This window comes from Sparus aurata, chromosome 13, assembly GCF_900880675.1.
Source record: "Sparus aurata chromosome 13, fSpaAur1.1, whole genome shotgun sequence".
In the NCBI taxonomy this organism is placed as follows: domain Eukaryota; kingdom Metazoa; phylum Chordata; class Actinopteri; order Spariformes; family Sparidae; genus Sparus; species Sparus aurata.
In genome coordinates this window covers 32297609-32315102 of record NC_044199.1, presented here as the reverse complement: position 1 = coordinate 32315102, position 17494 = coordinate 32297609, and the positions used below count along the sequence as shown (strand labels likewise).

Sequence of the window (17494 nt, the reverse complement as noted above, 5' to 3'; positions counted from 1 at the left end):
AATAAGAGCTTTGCTAACTGAGATAAGAGCATTAATAAATTGAAAGTATAATAATAACAACATGTATTAATGAGTCATTAATATGTGATGATAGAGAGAAAGAGAGAGAAGCTCAGTGCATCATAGAAAATTACAATCTAAACCTCTGGCATTATGGGCAGTCCTTGACTATAGGCTTTATTAAAAAGGAAAGTTTTAAGTCTAATCTTGAATACAGAGAGGGCGTCTGCCTCCTGAACCAACATTGAAAGATGGTTCCACAGGAGAGGAGCTTTATGCCTCCTATTCCACTTTTTGAGACTCTAGGAACCAGAAGTGACCCAGCATCCTGGATCTGCTAAAGAGTCTTTACAGACTTACTGGGGCAGCCTGATAAAAGGGAACTACAACAATCCAGCCTTGAGTATCAATTGTACAATTTATAAAATACACTGTTACATGTTAAAGTACAACATTATTGTCAAGAAGCAAGTATTAGTTTAAGTCTTTATTTAAAATAGATTAAGATTATTTGTAATTAAATGTGTATTATCATAATTTGAACGTGAAACACATTACTTAATTACAGGTTTTTAAAAAATAAATGTTGTAGAGTAAAAAGTGCAATATCCCTCTTAATGGTCATGCAGTTGAATTGTTCGGTAGCAGAATATGTAAATGTTTAAGGTTTTTAGCAGCTTGTAGTTGTATTAAGTAGACTGCAGAATTTAATGTAATGTATTACTGTAATTTTACCTAATCTTGAATTAAAACTAACTTCATTTTTAAAGTACCTGTATTTGTTTTTCAGCTGTGGGGAACTTCCACACCCACATGCTTCATTTGAGAAATTATAATTACCTTGTGTTTTATTTTGAAGGGAAGAGATTATCGCCTCATATCCGGTTCTTTCCTTAAATCGTCACGACTTGACGGATCTCTCTGCAGCAGCCAAGACACGCAATCTCTGCAGAGAAGGAGGATGAAGACACACCGACCAGAGGGCATCTCTGCTTCAGCACCAGGCTGTCCTCTGTCCTGAATTAATGATTGATTTGTGGATTTCATCATCAATATTACCACTGCTGTCATCACACCACAGGAAAACTACTGCAATACTGTTCATATACACATTAAAATAACGATGATGTCATATCTTTGTGTGTGTAGCCTGAACCAGGTGCTTTTATTAGTGTCACCTCACGTTTACTTCTGTCAGATTTAATGCTGTGATGAATATGTTTGATGTTCGTCAGTATAAAGGAGTTCACAATAAAACATCAGCACAAGAAACAATTCAAAAAGGAGAAATTAAGAAAATACATAACATACAAAATTATAAGATATCAGATTATTCAGGTCACACACTTTGTGCACTGTGCAAGTAGCTGTGAACTAAAAGAAAGTAACGTGACTTGCTTGAGTAAATGTACTTCGTTACTTTCCACCACCAGAAAAAAAAAGAAAAGAAAAAAAATTAAGAAATGTCCTTATGAGAATATGGTGAGAAAAAAAAAAATTATTCTCAAAAAAGTGTGTGAAAATTAAAAAGAATACATAAATGCACAACAAATACACATCTTAAAATGAATTATAAAGTATGAATGTATGAAGGACATTTAAGTATATATATTGGGTATTTGTATTTATTCATTGTACACATTTTTAAGTGTTTTTTTTCTTGCTGCCAGTCTTTAGATAGCTTTCCCTTTATTTAAAGTAAAAAATAAATAAAGAAATTAACAAAAAGATCTAGTTCCCTGACCGGGAATCGAACCCGGGCCGCGGCGGTGAGAGCGCCGAATCCTAACCACTAGACCACCAGGGACAGATACAGCACACAGCGTCACTACTCGAATTTTTCTTTGCGTAGGCAGTATTAAGAAACAACTGATAGATGTCAATAATGAGCACAAAACAACTTACCTTACGTACTTACCTTAACCTGTTACGTAAACGCGCGACGTACGACGTCACAGCGAACCGTTCCTCTGGTTCCAGCGGCGGTTTGGCTGAAGTAAGTTAACTCACGTGCTAATGTTGCCGTACCGTTAGCTCCTGTTGTCCGTCAGTCGGCAGTTCCATGATGTCCTGTTCAATATGTTTGTACTTCGTCGTGTTCTGGACGTTTAACAGTTAGAACTTCAGGTAAATTAACAGTTACTGTTGTCCACACTCTCAAGACACGACTTCTTCCTCTTCATATTAGCTGTGAAAACCAACTCAACATCGCTAACATAAGCTAGGGGTTAGCTTGCAAGCTAGCGTTACCTGCTGTTCTGTTTAGCTTTAGCTCACACTTTATAACTGTTGTTGACATGTTTCACCAACGAAAATGTATTTAACATTAAAGCAGGCTAGTCTGCACGACTGATAGTTATTCCATGTACATTAGGCCGAGGTTGGCAAACGAGGAAGTAGGACCTCGTGGCGCAACGGTAGCGCGTCTGACTCCAGATCAGAAGGTTGCGTGTTCAAATCACGTCGGGGTCAAATCTTTTCATCTTTTCTTGTGTAGATAAAATATTAAATGTAGACATATTTTTTTAAGTACAGAAACAAATAATGGAATGCATTAATGAAGCACACAAACATTAATAGTAAGGATTCACAATATTGACTATATATAGGGTCTGTGTTTAGAGTGTCATTGCATGGGAGACAATACTACTTTAATAATACTACTACCATACTATTATTAATCACTTCTTCAGTAACATAATTAAATCAGTCAAGTTTTATTGTTATCATACAGAGTGCAACATATAGTGACAGTCAGAGTTCGCTGCATTTTAACCCATCCTAATATCTGGGAGCAGTAAGCAGCCATTTTGCAGTTCAAATTATAAAATACGGTACTAGCATGAGGGACTGAATCTCACCTGTTGCTCATTTATTCAGTGGTTTGGGTTGAAATTTTGGCTGGACATCACAGTTCAGGATGTTAAGGGAACTTGTCAACACCCTTCATTTCAATATTTGTTGCTGAATAGTTAAAGTAAACACATTTATAACAGGAAGTCAACAACAATGAACCTACGTGCTTCTGATGGCGAAGGAAACTAAAGCAAACAAGGGGAGAGCGTGCAAACTTTACAGAGAAACAACCTCCCTGAGCCAGGATGGAACGTTTTAATACATTTACTCAAGTACTGTACAAGTACATATTTGATATACCTTTACTTTACTTGAGTATTTCCATTTCATGCAGCGTACTTCTTCTCACTACTTCTCAGTGGCAAATATTGTACTTGACAACTTGAGTTACTTTAAAGTAAGGGACTGTTACTTGTAGTCTTCTAATTATTAACAAAGTACTTTATACTCCTTAAAGTATAGTAATATAATGATAAATAAAATAAAATCTTTTTGGTTTTTGCCTGTCAGACTAAATACTACTTGTGATTTCAGTGATCTAACCCTTTAAATAACAGTTCTCACATGTGCAGCATGCGTTATTTCACATTGCCTTGTAGTTACACTTTCATATTAATAATTTAATTCACTATAAGTGTCTCATTATGTCATGTAATGCATGAACAGCCAATCCAGAGTGAGAACTGGAACTTCTGATGTTAAACCTGACTTCATGTCCTCGACATCCTCAGCCTCGTTTCTAAATGTGCTGCAGGTTGTTGACTTTGAGGCTTTTTAAAGACAGACCTACATTCCCTGTAACCTACTTCTGTTCTGTTCGTCCCACAAAACCGGGAATCCACTTTGCTTTCACAGAACTCTGCGGTCTGAATTACAGCCGCCTGATACTGTGAAGTATTTCATTTAAAGTTCAAAGTGTATTTGAATGAGTAGACGTTCATTCAGAAGGCACAGATTCAAGGAAACAATCATGCAGACTGCAGAAATATCAGCTTTTATTTTTTATCGTATACATATTTTGAGCAAATAAATAAAAAACAAAGCTCTACAGATGACATTGAAAATAAATCTAAATGCTTCCGCACATGAGCTACAAACAGTATTATAATAATACTCCAACCAAACAAGTTCGGGTTATATCTGGTGTGTAAAAACAACAGTGTGCCGTTTTATGAAGGTTATAAGATGAATTTCCACTTCATTCATAATTTTCTAATTATTGAATATTGTTGTTTATGACACTTTGCTTTTGCACAAATTAAAAACAAATAATAAAATATAATATATACAACAGTGATTTTTTGAAATCCTGGAAGTTTAGTCTTTCTGGGATCTAGAATCACAAGTTAGCTGACATGAGATAATAAAATATAATAATAATAATAATTGCTTTCACTCATCCTGCGTCTGTTTTATCTGCTTTGCTGTCTGTTTAATTCTTGATATAACCACCAGATGACACTAAAGTTAAGATTTGGTGATATTCAATATTTGTCCTCTTGTCATCAGAAAACAAAGACAAAAACAGCACAAACTGAATCACAGAACGATATATCTTCTTTTCCTGTGTTGTCTGATGGACAGTCTGATTATTTACACTCTGTGACACACTCACCTCAGCACCAAACAAGGATTAATCCACCTTTGAAAATAGTCCCTAACAAATGTTTTGTTTCCTACCACAGTGATCAGCTGTTTAAGGAAATTTCTTAACTTTCTTATTCTTAAAATGAAAGTATATATCTGTGAGGTGTTTAAAAAGACTTTTTAAAGACTAACCAGGAAGTCTAAAAGTATTAAAGGACACTTTACACTGGATTTTGGACAATTAATGAAAACTGTCTGCAAAATATTAAGGTAGAAAAAAGCTCTAAACTGACTGTTTCATTGCGACTTTAGGACGTACAGTGAAACTACCCGTGCTAAGTGGCGGAGCTGGTGCGAGACCTGATGCTGACTTTCTTGCGGGTGTTGTCACTGCAGCGCTCCAGGATGAGTTCTGGACTCGGCCGGGGAGGGATGACCGGAACCTCCTTCTTCAGCTCGCTCTCAGAACTGGAGGTAGACTGCTCCGGGATGTTGTCTGTGGGGTATAAATGACAAAATAATGTGTTACAGGTGGTTTTATGGGTAGTTTGTTGCACCAGTGGACAGATGTGTTTTCCATATTCTGGACTGAGTAAAAGACAAAAACATATTAATTCAGATGTGACAAACTGCTGTGGAAACATGTCAGTGTGACCATGTTTTCTTTACCCTGGTTCTTTCTCTCTGCCAGCGGTGACTTCGCCGTGCTCTTGGAGTTCCTGCGTGGCGAGGCGAGGCGGCCGCCCTTCTGCTGGAGGTATCGTCGGCTGTTCCTGCGGTAGGTGTCCTGGGTGAGCCGCTGACGAGACTTGTTGTGGATGCTTTTAGCATTTCGGATGGTGGACCTGAGAGCCAGTAAAGGATGCACAAAGTTGTACAAGTAAGTAGAGCTGCTGGTTGTTGACTGTTTGAGTTTCATCATATTAACAGTGAGATAAAAGAAAAAACACTTTAATTGTTCCATCAGTTTAAATAATGTGTGTTCAGGCAGCAAATGAGTTGTGTGTTGACATGTTAACCAGCTAACATGCTAACATTAAAATGCTAACATGCTAACATTAAAATGCTAACTTGCTAAATTACGATAGATGTGATAAACGAGCACGATGATGAAATGCACTTTGAAAGATTTATACAAATGAAATGATACAACTTAATTCATCCGTGCACAATCAATTGTTGTCTTTGATCTTAACTTTAACTTTTAATTTCCAAACATCTTTCTATAAAAGCACGGAATCTCTGTCTGTCTGTCTGTCTGTGTGTGTGTGTGTGTGTGTGTGTGTTCCTCAAATATCTCTGCGGATCAGGATCAGACTGACCTGAGAGTTTCAACATGGCTGCTGCGTGGTTCAAGAGTGTGCTATTTCGCATTTGTTTGGACTGCAATGATACCGTTGATAAATTATTTCATAAATGCTTTACACATTCCACGAGCATTGTCCACCAGAGCCACTACAGTCACGTGCGCACCAGAGCCAATCACTGCACACCGTGGCCACGCGCACACCAGAGCCAATCACTGCAGAGCCCACCACGACCCCCCACCTTAAGAAACAAGCAGATTTATACCTGCAGCGGCGCGAGCTGGACCGGGATTTTGCCGGCGGTTCAGTCCCGTTCTGTTCTGTTCTGTGCATCTAAACTGACTGCTGTGGATTAATGAGATTAAACGAGTCCGGACCGAGTCTGTTCGGGTCTGAGGAGATCCGGAGACGCGCGGACAACAAAGTGGGATCGGAATCTGTGGATGTTCGTGTGTAGCTAGCTAGCGGCTAGCTACACGGCCCACCCCCCGAGGCGACGGACCGGAAGCATCGGCACGTCCAAAACCGGACCTAGGGTAAATAATGTCCGCCACGCTTTTTCGCGAACATTGCCGTCACATTTGCTTTGTGTCTGTTGCAGGAAGAAACGGTAAAAACGGGTTTTTGTCACGAAAGTGTCCAAGCAGCAAGTTTGGTTGTTGAGGAACAGGAAGTTGTGGGAGGGGCCTAGGCGGATGATTGACATGCAACGACGGTCGGTGTGTGTGAGAGTTGAGAGATTTGTGACATTTAGCGTGTTTGGAGTGTGTAGTTAGCAGAGATGGAGACTCGAGTCACTGTGACTTGGACTCGAGTCGCTGTTTTGATGACTTGTGACTTGACTTGAAAAAAAAAAAGACTTGAGACTCAACTCGGACTTGGAAGTTAATGACTCGGGACTTGACTTGACTTGAGACACAATGACTTTGAGTGTTATTCAGTTCATGATTTCAGTTTGAATATTAATTAATACATTAATTAAAAAATATATATATATATATATATATATATATATATATATATATATATATATATATAGATATATATATACACATATATATATATCGATTACCCGGTAGGAGCGCAGGCTGAGAATGGCGTTGTCATGATTGGATCACTACCCTGTCAATCAATCATGCCCTCTCTACGTACCTTATGTGTTTATTTGAGAAGCCCGCCCTCTAATATGAGATCTGCATCAACATGGCAGCGGGAGGGGGGCTGACAGTCATCGTCTTCGGCTTTCGGGAATTACCATTTTGACGGCAAAAGACGCACAGCACAGTGCAAGACATGCGACATAAACATCTCGGACAGCCAAGCGACAACTTCAAACTTTGTTCGTCATTTGAAGAGCCATTCTGCCCAGTAAGTGCTTGTCAATAAGCTAATATTATCCTGTTAGCCTAGTCGGTAGTTAGCTAACTTTAGCTTGATATGATACGGAGGTGTGGGGTGGGGAGGGTCGGTTTGGTGGAACTTCTTGTTTTTAATTTGCCAACATCGACCCCAGACAGCGTGAGCGAACCTTCCGACCGGTTCATCACAAGACTGGCTGTACGTTTTACGAACGAGCAACACAGAGTTAAATGAGCTTAATAACATACCAGCCCGCCAACACCGAATCATTACCCAGTGTTTTCCCTGCCTCTTAAGCAACGGTGGGCTACCTGCGTGATTTTGGCCGCTACCTCTGTGTGTGTGTGTGTGTGTGTGTGTGTGTGTGTGTGTGTGTGCACGCGCGGGGTCATCCCTGCAAAGTAAATATTGCAGCGATGAAGTCACCTAAAAGTAGTAGTAGTAACTAAGGTTGTGAAGTTGAATGAATACTGTTTGAGATGGACTAAATGAAGCAATTGTCTTAAAATTGAGTAATTACTACAAGCTAAAACACTAGTAAATAAAGTAGATGCTGCTTAAAAACAGATCATGACACAAATATGTTTTTTTAAACTTAGCAAAGTAAGTAAATATAATTTAAAATGGAATACATATGTTCAAACAGTACATGAAATAAATAGGATTTTAAAATGAAGTAACCCCTAGTTAAAAAACAGCATATTGATTTGTTGATTTGGGTTAACAGCTGAGTAAATGTACATTTCTGTTTTGTTTGATTCCATTATGTATTTTACTGAATATCAGTAATTACAATGCAAATCCAAAGTATTGTCATTTTTTAAACAGGTTGGACACATTGGCCATTGATTTTTACTGACAGTTAGGCTACTTATATCTTGTCTTTTCACTTTATTAAGATCAGATTCTGTGGGTTAAATTGCAATAATAAGGTGACTTGACTTGGACTAGTACAGGACTTGACTTGACTCGACTTGATATAACCTGTGACTTGACTTGACTTGCCCAAGAAAAAATGACTTGAGACTTACTTGAGACTTGAAGGTTAAGACTTGAGACTTGCACATATGTGACTTGGTCCCATCTCTGGTAGTTAGTGTGTTATGTAGTGTTTGGTGTAGTGAGTAGTGGAGTCGTTTTTTTGTTTAATGAGGACCGGAAGCATCGGCACGTCCAAAACCGGGCCTAGGGTAAATAATGTCCGCCACGCTTTTTCGCGAACATCGCCGTCACGTTTGCTTTGTGTCTGGTGCTGGAAGAAACGGTAAAAACGGGCTTTTGTCACGAAAGTGTCCAAGCAGCAAGTTTGGTTGTTGAGGAACAGGAAGTTGTGGGAGGGACGTAGGCGGATGATTGACATGCAACGACGGTCGGTGTGTGTGAGAGTTGAGAGATTTGTGACATTTAGCGTGTTTGGAGTGTGTAGTTAGTGTGTTATGTAGTGTTTGGTGTAGTGTGTTTAGTGAGTAGTGGAGTCGGTTTTTTGTTTAATGAGGAGAAGCTGAATGTGGAGCAGGCAGTGCAGCTCTTCATTCAGCTGGAAGTAGCTCAGGCAGACCTGAGCATTGCCTGCATTTAAATGTAAATAGTTACATATAACTTTGTAAATTTTTTAAATGTATGCACAAATTTAGCAAACAACAATTTATATTTGCATTATAAGTAAAAAAAAAAATGGATTGTTAAACATATTTGTGGTTAAAAAAATCTAACTTTTTCTACTCGGATTTCATGTTTTTTTTTGTGATTTTAGGTCCATTGTGTTAATACAGTTTGTCAAAATAAAAAATAACTGTACAGTCACACATGTGAGGTTGTGCTGAAAATAATGACACCAAGTAAATAGTTTTTAAGGTGAAATATAATGGCAAAATCAAAAATAGTCAAAAACAGCCAATTATACCCTGGAATATCAGATTTCACAACAAACCTAAATATCCCTGACGTCCCACCTTCAAACAGCCTCATTTGGCCATCCATGAAAAAGCTCCTTAACCTCCCACTTTTTTATAGGAATACACTTTTCTTACGGGCACTGCACTAGTATCTAAAATACACACAAAGTAATTAACTAAAGATCAGTATAGTTGACAGGTTCTCTGTCAGAACCCTCCACACTTCTGTTTCCACATGACTGAATGTTTTCTAAAGCATGTGTACAAATTAATTTACATTTTTGTGCACATTTTACGCGCACTGTTCATACAGGAGCACATCAAGTCCTTTTGTAAATCAAGTTAACAATATGTAACACAATATATTATGAAATAATGTGGACCAGTGTCCCACCAGCGTACTGTTTAATTAACTGAGTTTTCTGCTAATGTTAGCAGCCACGAGCACTCCTGCTCAGTTCACTGTCGCCAGCTTCAGTTTCTACACGGTTATTTGAAATATTCTGCTCCTGCTCTTCACCTCTCTCCAGTATTTGCTATTTCGCCAATGTCGTAGTTTTTTTTACCTTTTTATTTTACCCTTGCTTGCTTTCCTGCCATCCCAGTTTGAGTTTAGTTTATAACTAATCCTGAAGGTAATAAGCATGAAATTAGCAGATATCTGTATGTGAGGAACATGTTGAGTTACAGATTGTGAAACAGGACGAGGGTGTGCAACACATTTCTCTTTTTGTCTGAAGTGAGTCAATATGACATCTGAGTGACTCCAGAGGAACTACGTGCAAATCTGTACACCAGATGTTCGCAAAAATGCTGCACGTATAAAAGTTCAGTCTGTTTATACGAATTATCACCTTTAATTTTTACATTTAAGCCATTTAGAAGTCTTAATATCGGCTGGATTGATGTTAAACAGGGACAAACAGGAGCTCTGCAATTAAAATGACGTCATTATTTTGTGTGATTTATGTTCTTTTAACTCCAAATGAACCCGACTCTGGTTTTGCGTCGAACACGGACCAAGTTGGTGGTTAAAACAGTTTTCTAAGGGTGGATAATTGATTGTTAAGGCAGCTGACCATCGATAAATTAAATAATTATTTATAATTTCGTGATCTCCGACGTACCTGCGAGGTGGAGGCTTCTGTCCGTGCAGACTCGCCCGCTGCACTTCATATATGTCTCTCTTGCTGGCCTTCTGCAGGAACATGGAGGGGAAGTGACCGGTTTCATCTCCTTTCCTGTAAAAGTCAATAAATAAGTCAATAAATATTCCTAGTTCCTAAAAAATGACTTGACAACACCTGTAACGTCACCAGCAGGTCTATCATCACAGGTTCTGTTCAGACGGATAAACAATGAGCTGAAACTTTCTAAAATTCTCCTTAAAGCCGAAGGGAGCTGCAGATCCAGCTGATATTTCTCTGTATGTTCACCAGAGATACTCAACTCGTTGTCTTTTGATTGTGTTATTATACAACTATTAATTAAAGCTGCTTTAATGTGTGAGCAGGTCTGTGTCTTTAGATCCTACCTGACGACCCACCAGCCGTCCAGCAGCTTGTGAATGACCTCGATGGTTTCACCCAGCTCCAGAGAGATCTCGTCCTCCTGCTCCGCCTTGTAGGCTTTGATGGCGACGTGCAGCTCTCCTGCAGGGACACGCGACACCGTTAGCAACACAAACAGGAGGACAACATGCATTTAAAGAAGGGAGCTATGTAAACATCTTGCCTTCATAGTTTGGTTCAGCTTCCTCTAACTCCTCTGGTCCGCCAACACCGTTAACAACACATGCAGGGGGAGAACATGCATTTAAAGAAGAGAACAATGTAAACATCTTGCCTTCGTAGTTTGGGTCAGCTTCCTCCGACTCCTCAGGTCCGTCCAGAGGCTCCAGGTAGGACGCAGGAACCCAACCATGTTTGGACTCATGCTGGCAGAACCACCAACCTGAACACAACGGCAGGAACACAGCAACCTGTCAGCTGTACAGTAACGTTTCCTCCAACCTCAGTGATCACAGTGTCAGAACACTCTCCAGCTCATGAGCAGTGAGATCAGAGCTTCATTTTACTGTTTGCTTCTGCAGGAGTTATTTATTTATTGTTAAACTGTGAATTATCCTGCCTCTGTTTCATATCTATGTGCTTGATGAACACAATTTAGGGATCATTGCAAAAAATGTGTGAAAAGACTGTCACAGAGGTTTTATCAGGCCTGGTAATAATACTGTGATACCAGCGGGGCTTCTTCCAGGTACCGTTAAAAACAAGGGAGAAAAAGAGTTAAGTATTCTAATAATTTATAATAATTTTTATATTTTATAACAGTTTAAATATTCAACAATCGTGACCTATCCTTAGATAGATCAGTGACTAAGTCTCTAATGTTTATAAAAGACACTGAGGTGGTTATCAAAATTATTAAGAAACTGTTTTGGTGAATATTATTAACAATATGTACAAAAACAAACTGGAAAAGTGAAGAAATTCGGGATGACGAAGCTGTACGGTGATTATAACTTTGGAGGTGAAGGTAGCGTTAACTGTTGAGTCGACTCCAAATAAAATTTAGTTAAGTTATTTATTTAACTTTATTCAAAAAGGGTTTAATAAATCTATATTTGCAGCTGATGAGAGACTTTGGAAGGAAGAATAACTGGAAGTATGTTCAGAAGAATCAAGTCTTTGTCATCAAATCAAGTTTCAGGAAATAATTAACTATAATTTATGTAAATGTTACATCCTGTTTTTACAACTGACACTTCACCTCTCCACTTCACACACACACACACACACACACACACACACACACACGTAAATATGTAGAATTATCATTATGTGTTTTCAAATGATCCCACGACTCTAAGTTTAAAGCTCTTCTCACCGTTCTGGTTTTTCTCCACGATCTCCACCAGGTCTCCGGTGTGCAGGTTGATCTCGTGTTTGGACGTCTTGGTGAAGTCTGCGATCACTCTGTAGGTGTCTAATATGATCGGGCCGGAAATGTCTGACAGGTAGAACACAGTAATCTAATTTAACGCCAGGAAACACCTGCGACACTTACAGGAAACTATCAAATACATCTATATTTGAATGATGATAATATTATTGTGTGATTTTGAGAACAGTGAATTTGTTAAAGAGGTCTAAAGTGACTCTCACCTGATGTGTTGCCTCTGTTTATCTCTCTGGTCACCGCAAACGTCTCGCTTCTTTTCAGTCTGCAGAGGGAACGATCATCTGATTTACTCGACTCATTCATTTTAAAGACATTTGTGGATGCAGACGAGTGTGTTCTATACTGACGTGTTCGGGGCAGGCGGGTTTTCATCCTCCGGTCGGACCTTGAAGAAGTTGGTGAGGAGTTTGCAGCGGGAGATGTGAGGCGGCAGGTTGATGAGCAGGCGGCAGTACTCTGCCAGCGTGGTCTGTCTGGTTTCTGTCGACTTCTGGCTGTCGAGCCATCGCGGTGCTGAAGACACAAACAACCAACATGAGCTGGAGAACAGCCACAGGTCAAAATCAAAAACCCAGTAACTTGTCGATAGATTTCCAGTTAGGGGCAGAAGCTACGTCTGTTTCATGTCCTTTATTTGTTTTGTACAAACAGCACGGTAATACGATTGTTGTTACAACTACGGGATTACTCTTCTTTAATGTCTCTGTCTTTAAAATCTCTCTTTATCTTTATTAAGCTGCACTCACTCTACGTATGTCGCTGTTCACAGGTGGAAGTTTCCAGACCGTTAGGGATGCCGCAGTTGCATCAGGACTGAGGTTTTGTCTTTGCTTCTCTTTCTTTACATTACAACACATTTTCTTTTGTAATTTAGGTTTCACAAGACGAATGTGTGCAGTTCTGTTTTAATGTAAACTGGTCCTGAACATCTAAACAGGAACAGAAAATCATCTGGTAAAAACTCCGACCCGCTCAGTGTCAGTGTCTCTTTTATGACACCTGGCTGCAAATATACAGTGAAAGCAAGAAGTGGCACCAAACGGAAAAATTACAGATCTAAAAATATCTCTCAGAAATTAATTTCACTTCTCCTGGTGCATCTGGTATGTGTAGATTTTGAAAATTGTAGATATAAAAGCTTGAACAGGAAGCTCAAAGTTCTCAACCTTCGGTCCAAATCAGGTGTTTCTGGAGCATTTCACAACTTTCCCGGTCTTTTGTTGCTGCTGTCTCAACTTTTCTGAAACATGATGCCTCCTTCAAATTCACAACAAGCACATATTAACCAAAAACCCTGAGGGTGATGACTTAAACAATAAATATATTAAAAGTATTATAAGTATCCCGGGGTCTGGTCCGGGAGCCCCTGGATTCCATCTCTGCTTTTTGCGGATGATGTTGTCTTGTTGGCTCCATCGAGCCAGGACCTCCAACATGTCCTGGGGCGGTTTGCAGCCGAGTGTGGGGGAGTTCAAGTATCTTGGGGTCTTGTTCACGAGTGAGGGAAGGATGTAGCGTGAGATTGACAGGCGGATCGGTGCAGCGGCCGCAGTAATGCGATCATTGTATTGGTCTGTCGTGGTGAAGAGAGATTTACCGGTCAGTCTACGTTCCGACCCTCACCTATGGCCATGAACTTTGGGTCTTGACCGAAAGAATAAGATCCCGGATACAAGCGGCTGAAATGAGTTTCCTCCGCAGGGTGGCAGGGCGCTCCCTTAGAGACAGGGGGAGGAGCTCTGTCACCCGGGAGGAGCTCGGAGTAGAGCCGCTGCTACTCCACATCGAGAGGAGCCAGCTGAGGTGGCTCGGGCATCTGTTTCGGATGCCCCCGGGACGCCTCCCTCGGGAGGTGTTCCTGGCATGTCCCACCGGGAGGAGACCACGAGGAAGACCCAGGACACGCTGGTGTGACTCTGTCATCCAGCGTGTCCTGGGAACGCCTTGGGATCCTCCCGGAGGAGCTGGAGGAAGTGTCCGGGGAGAGGAAAGTCTGGGCGTCCCTGCACGGGCAGCTGCACCCGCGACACGACCCCGGATAAATTTTAAGTAATTTCCCAGTCTGGGATCATTAAAGTAATTCTATCTATCTATAAGCGGAAGAAAATGGATGGATGGCTAGACAAGTATTATAATATAAGTCTTTGTACTGTTTTGAATTTAGTATATGTCCAAAAGAATGAGCAGATATTTATGTCTCACACAGCTTCTTTTCTTGTGATTATACACTCATTAAAGCATAATCATGAATATTATATTCAATTTCTGCAGAGTTGTTCTGCTAGATGATAAATATCGCACACTTTGAAACGCTGCTACAGAGATTTTGACATTGTGATTTCAGGCTTGTTGCAGTTTACTCAGTTGCTTCAACATGTTTTTAAAAAGAGAAGTTGATGTGTGTGATACCTACAGGTGCTTCCTGAAAGAGCATCACAGCGTGCAGAGCAGCTTTACAGGTTCTCTGTTGACTAATCCGTCAGCTGGAAGTCATTAGTTTATGACAGAAGTGGACCTGAGTCCGTCATAAAGAACCCTGAGTCCAGCAGCAATAAACAATCTGAACAAGTCTTCTACAAGCTCGTATAGATAACTGAGAGACGGGAAGGTCTCATTAATCACGTCACAGCGAATAAAAAAGAGATTAATACGTGTAAATTGCTACAAATTGTTTCAAAGAGCCCCTTTCAGTGAAAAGGTTCTGATACTTGTGATCTGTTCTACTCTGTTTAAATTAGTCTGTGATTCTACTGCTAACTAACTAATAATCTAACATGTGAATTAACTCATTTGGTCTGGGTCTAATAACGACACCAGGTCAGATTATAATGCAGTAAAAGATGCTCGGATCATTTATGATTATTACTTTTGCAGTGAAGTTTGCTGTTTCAGTGCATTTTGGTGTCATTTTAGACATTAAAGTTTGTTGTTAAACTGTAAAATATCCTGCTTCTGTTACATATCTTTGATTTGAGGGATCATTGCAAAACATTTGCATATATCAAGTTATATAAATGGAATCAAACAAACACCTCATAATTTATAAAAGCTTTGTGATTTCTTAATTCCTTCTTGATCAAAAAGAAACATTCCTTCTCTATCACTTAAAACAATGAAATACTGACAGCCAGATGAAATAAAACTGAACATAAAACATAAATTAAAATGCAGATTATCATGTTTCAAGTCAAGTCACGAGTCTTTATCTTCCAAGTCGCGTCTCAAATTGTTTACTTTCTGTCAAATGAAATTGTGTCATCAAAACAACTTCAATGAAGCGTCCACGTCTGTGAAACTAACAAACCAGACGGATTGACCTCCTACTGTAAAATCAAAAATGCAGAATTGAGAGTGGAGCAGCTGTGATGTGCAGGAAACCGGAGGTGACAGATGTGAAATACGTACAAACCGCTTAACGTTCTTCCTGTTTCTTACCCGGTAACGAAGGAATGATTCTGTCCTTCTTTTCTATTTCACCAGACTCGATGGGAAACATCTCCTTCAGTGATTTCTGTCACAAAAAAACAAACAAAACAAAAGCTTTGTTTTTGTTTTGTGTCATTTTACACCTTTGCTGCCTTTAAATTATCATGATGTGAGTGGATCTTTTACTTTGGCGTGCAGAGGAACTCACGTGGAAGGTGTGGATCTCAGGATACGTCCTGTAGATCAGCTTCTCAGAGAGGTCGCTCCATTTCACCATCAGCATGTAAATCTGCACCAACAGGCGATACAACATGTTTTATTTCATTCAAACACAAAATAATCTGTCATGTCTAAATATTAGATTCTTGGTTCAAGCTTCTCTGTTTCTATTCCAAACTTTGGCTCAGTTCTTCAAAAAAAATGTCCCTAAATTTGAAGATTTAAAGCAGAATTTGGGTTTGTAGAGAAAATGTTTTGAGCCTTACGAAGTGCTGAGTGGGGAAGAGGCGTTTCTCGAAGCCCAGCAGCTCCACATGCCTGACGTAGCTCTCCTCCATGTTGAGACAGAACGAACTGACACAAGTCAAACTAAGAAAAAACACAACGGACACAAGGCTTAAATACTCTGTGTGTGTCCATGACATACCACAAGAGTTAGTTCCTCTTTACGTGTTTGAGATTTACATAATGTCATATCAGGGAAAAAGAAACGAGGAAACACTTCTGCTTTCACTTGTGAGATTAGAAGAATATTAACAATAATAAGTAGTTGTTGAGAAGAAGCAGCAGTCGCACTTGAGTTAAAAGTACCGCAGTTCCCTTTGAAATGTGACGAAGAAGAATTCTAAAGTACGTCTGGAACTAAAAATCGTTTTCTTGATTAACAGATAAATTGTTTGTTTTATGTTGTATTTCCATGTCATGCACACAGAGAGCCCGACCCTCAAGACACCAAAAGCACAACTTCTGCGGTCAAACAGTTAATTATATTTAATTTAGTGAGAGAATTAAGATATATTTTGCAGCTCCGCCTTAAAAGAAATATTCTGCCTTCACTCCCAAACTTGACAGAGAAAATCTGCTAATAGTTTCTGTTCCAACCAAAATAAATCTTCATAACAGGAGGACGTGTTAGTAAAACATACGCCGTCAGAGAACGGACGGCCAGGACAACAATAATAATATCCTGTTGGTCTTTTATTCACTTGAAGCTTCTTTGACGGATGAATTCCAGCCCGAGTTTCCTGTTTCGGTTCAACTTTCCGTCGTCAAATAGAAACACGTTGTTTGTGAAGTGGGAAGTCGTTGTTTTAACAGTGTGATCGATAACGCAACACCTGAGCATCACTTTCATAAACTTCTGTCGCTCTCCTGATTAGAGTTCCGTTGTCAAAGGTCAAAGGTCACTGTGACCTCACAGTGTGGCCATTACTCAACATTTCATAAGAATGAGAGGAATTATGACATAATAAAATGATTAAGTTATTACATCTACAGACATTCAGACTTCACTGCGTCATCATGATATCCTGCGGTTGATGTTCCTGAACAGCAGTTTGAGGTATTTTTAGCTTAGCATTGCTAAGAGCCGCCCATTCATGCATTAATCATTAAAGTACGTCAGAATGTCAAATTATCTTTTTTCCATCAACGGCATTAGAGGGGATTTAGATTAATATTTATATTCTTAGAAAACTAGAAAATCATAATTGAACTAAAGAAGATATGTTAGAAACACTTTTAACCAGATTTTAATGGCATTTTTCTGCTACATCTTGTTTCTACATCTGTCCATATGAATACTACTCGATCAAAAGTATCTGACACTAAATGTACAGACGAGTACTGATACTGTTTACATGTACGTAGATACTGTATACTCTGGGTCAACTGATGACCAGTCTGGATTATTATCAACTGCGATATTCAGAGTTTTTCTTATAATCCGAATGTTTTTTCCTTTGTTTCTTTTTATTTTAATCTGGTCGGATTATTTAGTTTTGTTTCTGACTTGTCTGATTTTCTGACAGTAAGACAGTTTGTCTTCCCTCCACCATTTTAAATTTAAGATGCCATTATCTCAAAATGACATAACAAAAT

The 17494-nt window shown here is 39.3% G+C and overlaps 1 protein-coding gene and 2 non-coding genes across 4 annotated transcripts; 1 reads left to right on the top strand and 2 right to left on the bottom strand.

Annotated features, from left to right (window-relative positions):
* Positions 1-1735: 1735 nt before the first annotated feature.
* On the bottom strand, positions 1736-1807 carry trnae-cuc (transfer RNA glutamic acid (anticodon CUC)). The gene has a single exon. It is a non-coding gene; the product is annotated as a tRNA-Glu (tRNA).
* A 593-nt stretch (positions 1808-2400) lies between these two features.
* trnaw-cca (transfer RNA tryptophan (anticodon CCA)) lies at positions 2401-2472 on the top strand. The gene has a single exon. It is a non-coding gene; the product is annotated as a tRNA-Trp (tRNA).
* Positions 2473-3829: 1357 nt separating this feature from the next.
* On the bottom strand, positions 3830-15982 carry ncf1 (neutrophil cytosolic factor 1). Of its 2 annotated transcripts, XR_003986470.1 has the most exons (12): positions 15880-15982; positions 15603-15683; positions 15404-15479; positions 12316-12481; positions 12172-12230; positions 11894-12016; positions 10739-10957; positions 10539-10656; positions 10132-10245; positions 5113-5288; positions 4641-4939; positions 3830-4577 (listed from the first exon to the last, which is right to left on the bottom strand). XR_003986470.1 is itself a non-coding variant. In XM_030438490.1 (11 exons), exons 1-11 carry the CDS (start codon positions 15949-15951, stop codon positions 4779-4781), a joined length of 1254 nt encoding a protein of 417 aa, XP_030294350.1. In that variant the 5' UTR covers positions 15952-15982; the 3' UTR covers positions 4640-4778. The 2 variants fall into 2 exon arrangements, 1 of the variants encoding a protein (XP_030294350.1); XM_030438490.1 differs by lacking the exon at positions 3830-4577 and having other exon boundaries at positions 4640-4939; positions 10850-10957.
* Positions 15983-17494: the final 1512 nt, after the last annotated feature.